The 1790-nt window shown below is 65.5% G+C and overlaps 1 protein-coding gene across 1 annotated transcript in view; it reads right to left on the bottom strand.

Annotated features, from left to right (window-relative positions):
• Positions 1-1260: 1260 nt before the first annotated feature.
• The window catches only part of tm7sf3 (transmembrane 7 superfamily member 3), a gene marked incomplete at both ends in the record, with an annotated part of 4810 nt that continues 4280 nt past the window's right edge, over positions 1261-1790 (bottom strand). Inside the window, 2 exon segments of the mRNA XM_084489671.1 lie at positions 1261-1350; positions 1352-1515. Coding sequence (XP_084345797.1) covers positions 1261-1350; positions 1352-1515 — 254 coding nt within the window.

Genomic DNA, 1790 nt, shown 5'->3' with positions numbered 1-1790 from the left:
CAAACGCGTCCCGTAGGGGGCGCTGCTGACGCTCGCTCTGAGAGCTTTTAGACGAGTTGGCCTCGGAGTGGCCTCGCTTCAGTGGCGGTCACGCATGGTGAGCGGGGTCCAGTGTTCCAGTGGTTTCAGTGGTTCCAGTGGTTCAGTGGTTCCAGTGGTTCAGTGGTTCTAGTGGGTCCAGTGGTTCTGATAAAAGGCGTGTGAGACGTCAGAGGGAGGGGGAGACGCTTCGGTCTCGGTGGTTAAAGACTGCGGAGCGTCGTCGCCGTGGTAACCCATCATCCTCCTCACGTTCCCGGCTTTAGCTCGACGGCACGACGTTCCCCCCTCCTCCTCCTCCTCCTCCTCCTCCTCCGGACAGACCTGCCGGGCGCGGGGGGGGGGGGGCGCCGTCGTCTCCTACCTGACGCGGCGGCGGTGGGCCGGGGGGGGGGGCGCTCAGTGCAGCGGGCCGCGGTCACCACACGACGCCGCTCTGTAGCAGCACAGCTCTCTGAGTGTCTCTGTGTCTCTCTCTCTCTCTCCCTCCCTCTGTCTCTCTCTCTCTCTCTCTCTGTCTCTCTCTGTGTGTCTCGCTCTCTGTCTCTCTCTGTCTCTCTCTGTGTCTCTCTCCCTCCCTCTGTCTCTGTGTGTCTCTCTCTCTCCCTCTCCCTCTGAAAGAGACAGAGGGAGAGGGAGAAAGACCTAGAGCAGCAGGACATTTTGAAAGACAGAAATCGAGAGAAAGTGAACTAGAGAAGAGAGAGAGAGAGATAGAAAGAGAGAGAGAGAGAGAGAAAAAGAGAGAGAGAGAGAAAGGATGCTTGGAAGAGGAAAGGAAAGACCTAGAAGACAGAGAGAGAGAGAGAAAGGAGAGAACGGAGGAACGTGAGAGAGAAAGAAAACTGCAGAACAATTCAGAGGAATTAAAACGCTTGAAAGAGCGAGCGAGATGGAGGGCGAGGGCGAGAGAGGGAGAGAGAGAGGGCGAGAGAGAGAGAGAGAGAGGGCGAGAGAGAGAGAGAGGGGGGGGGGGGGCGGCGGCGGCGGGCGGGTCAGAGGAGGAGGGGCGTGTGCTCCCCGTGGGGGGGGGGCGGCGGGGGGGGGGGGGGTCAGAGGAGGAGGGGCGTGTGCTCCCCGTGGGGGGGGGGCGGCGGGGGGGGGGGGGGTCAGAGGAGGAGGGGCGTGTGCTCCCCGTGGGGGGGGGCGGCGGGGGGGGGGGGGGGTCAGAGGAGGAGGGGCGTGTGCTCCCCGTGGGGGGGGCGGCGGCGGGGGGGGGGGTCAGAGGAGGAGGGGCGTGTGCTCCCCGTGGGGGGGGCGGCGCCCGGCCAGCTGGCGGAGGCGGGCCAGCAGCCGGCCGGCGGGGGGGGGGGCCGTGGTGGCTGGGGTCCAGGACGTTGGTCCGACGGCGTTCCCGCTCCTGGAGCCACATGAGGTAGGGGCTGGGCGGGAAGAAGGGCCGGGAGCGCTCCCGGTACAGCTGGAGCCCCGCCCCCGAGGAGCCCAGCGCCGCCCACAGCGTGATCAGAGCCACGTCTGGGGGGAGGGGGGGGAGGGAGGGGGGAGGGGAGACAGGGAGGGAGGGGGGGGGGACGGGAGGGAGGAGGGGGGGCAGGAGGGAGGGAGTGGGGGAGGGAGGGGAGACAGGAAGGAGGGGAGACAGGGGGGAGGGGGGGAGGGAGGGGGGGGAACGATACAGAAACAAACACACACACATTAATACAGAAACACACACACACACACACACACACACACACACACACACACACACACACTGCGCGGCCGTGTTGGGTCTTTTAAGACCGGACGTG

Source organism: Micromesistius poutassou (genome assembly GCF_964030765.1).
Source record: "Micromesistius poutassou genome assembly, contig: SCAFFOLD_1972, whole genome shotgun sequence".
Taxonomy (NCBI): domain Eukaryota; kingdom Metazoa; phylum Chordata; class Actinopteri; order Gadiformes; family Gadidae; genus Micromesistius; species Micromesistius poutassou.
This window is presented reverse-complemented; position numbering and strand designations above follow the sequence as displayed.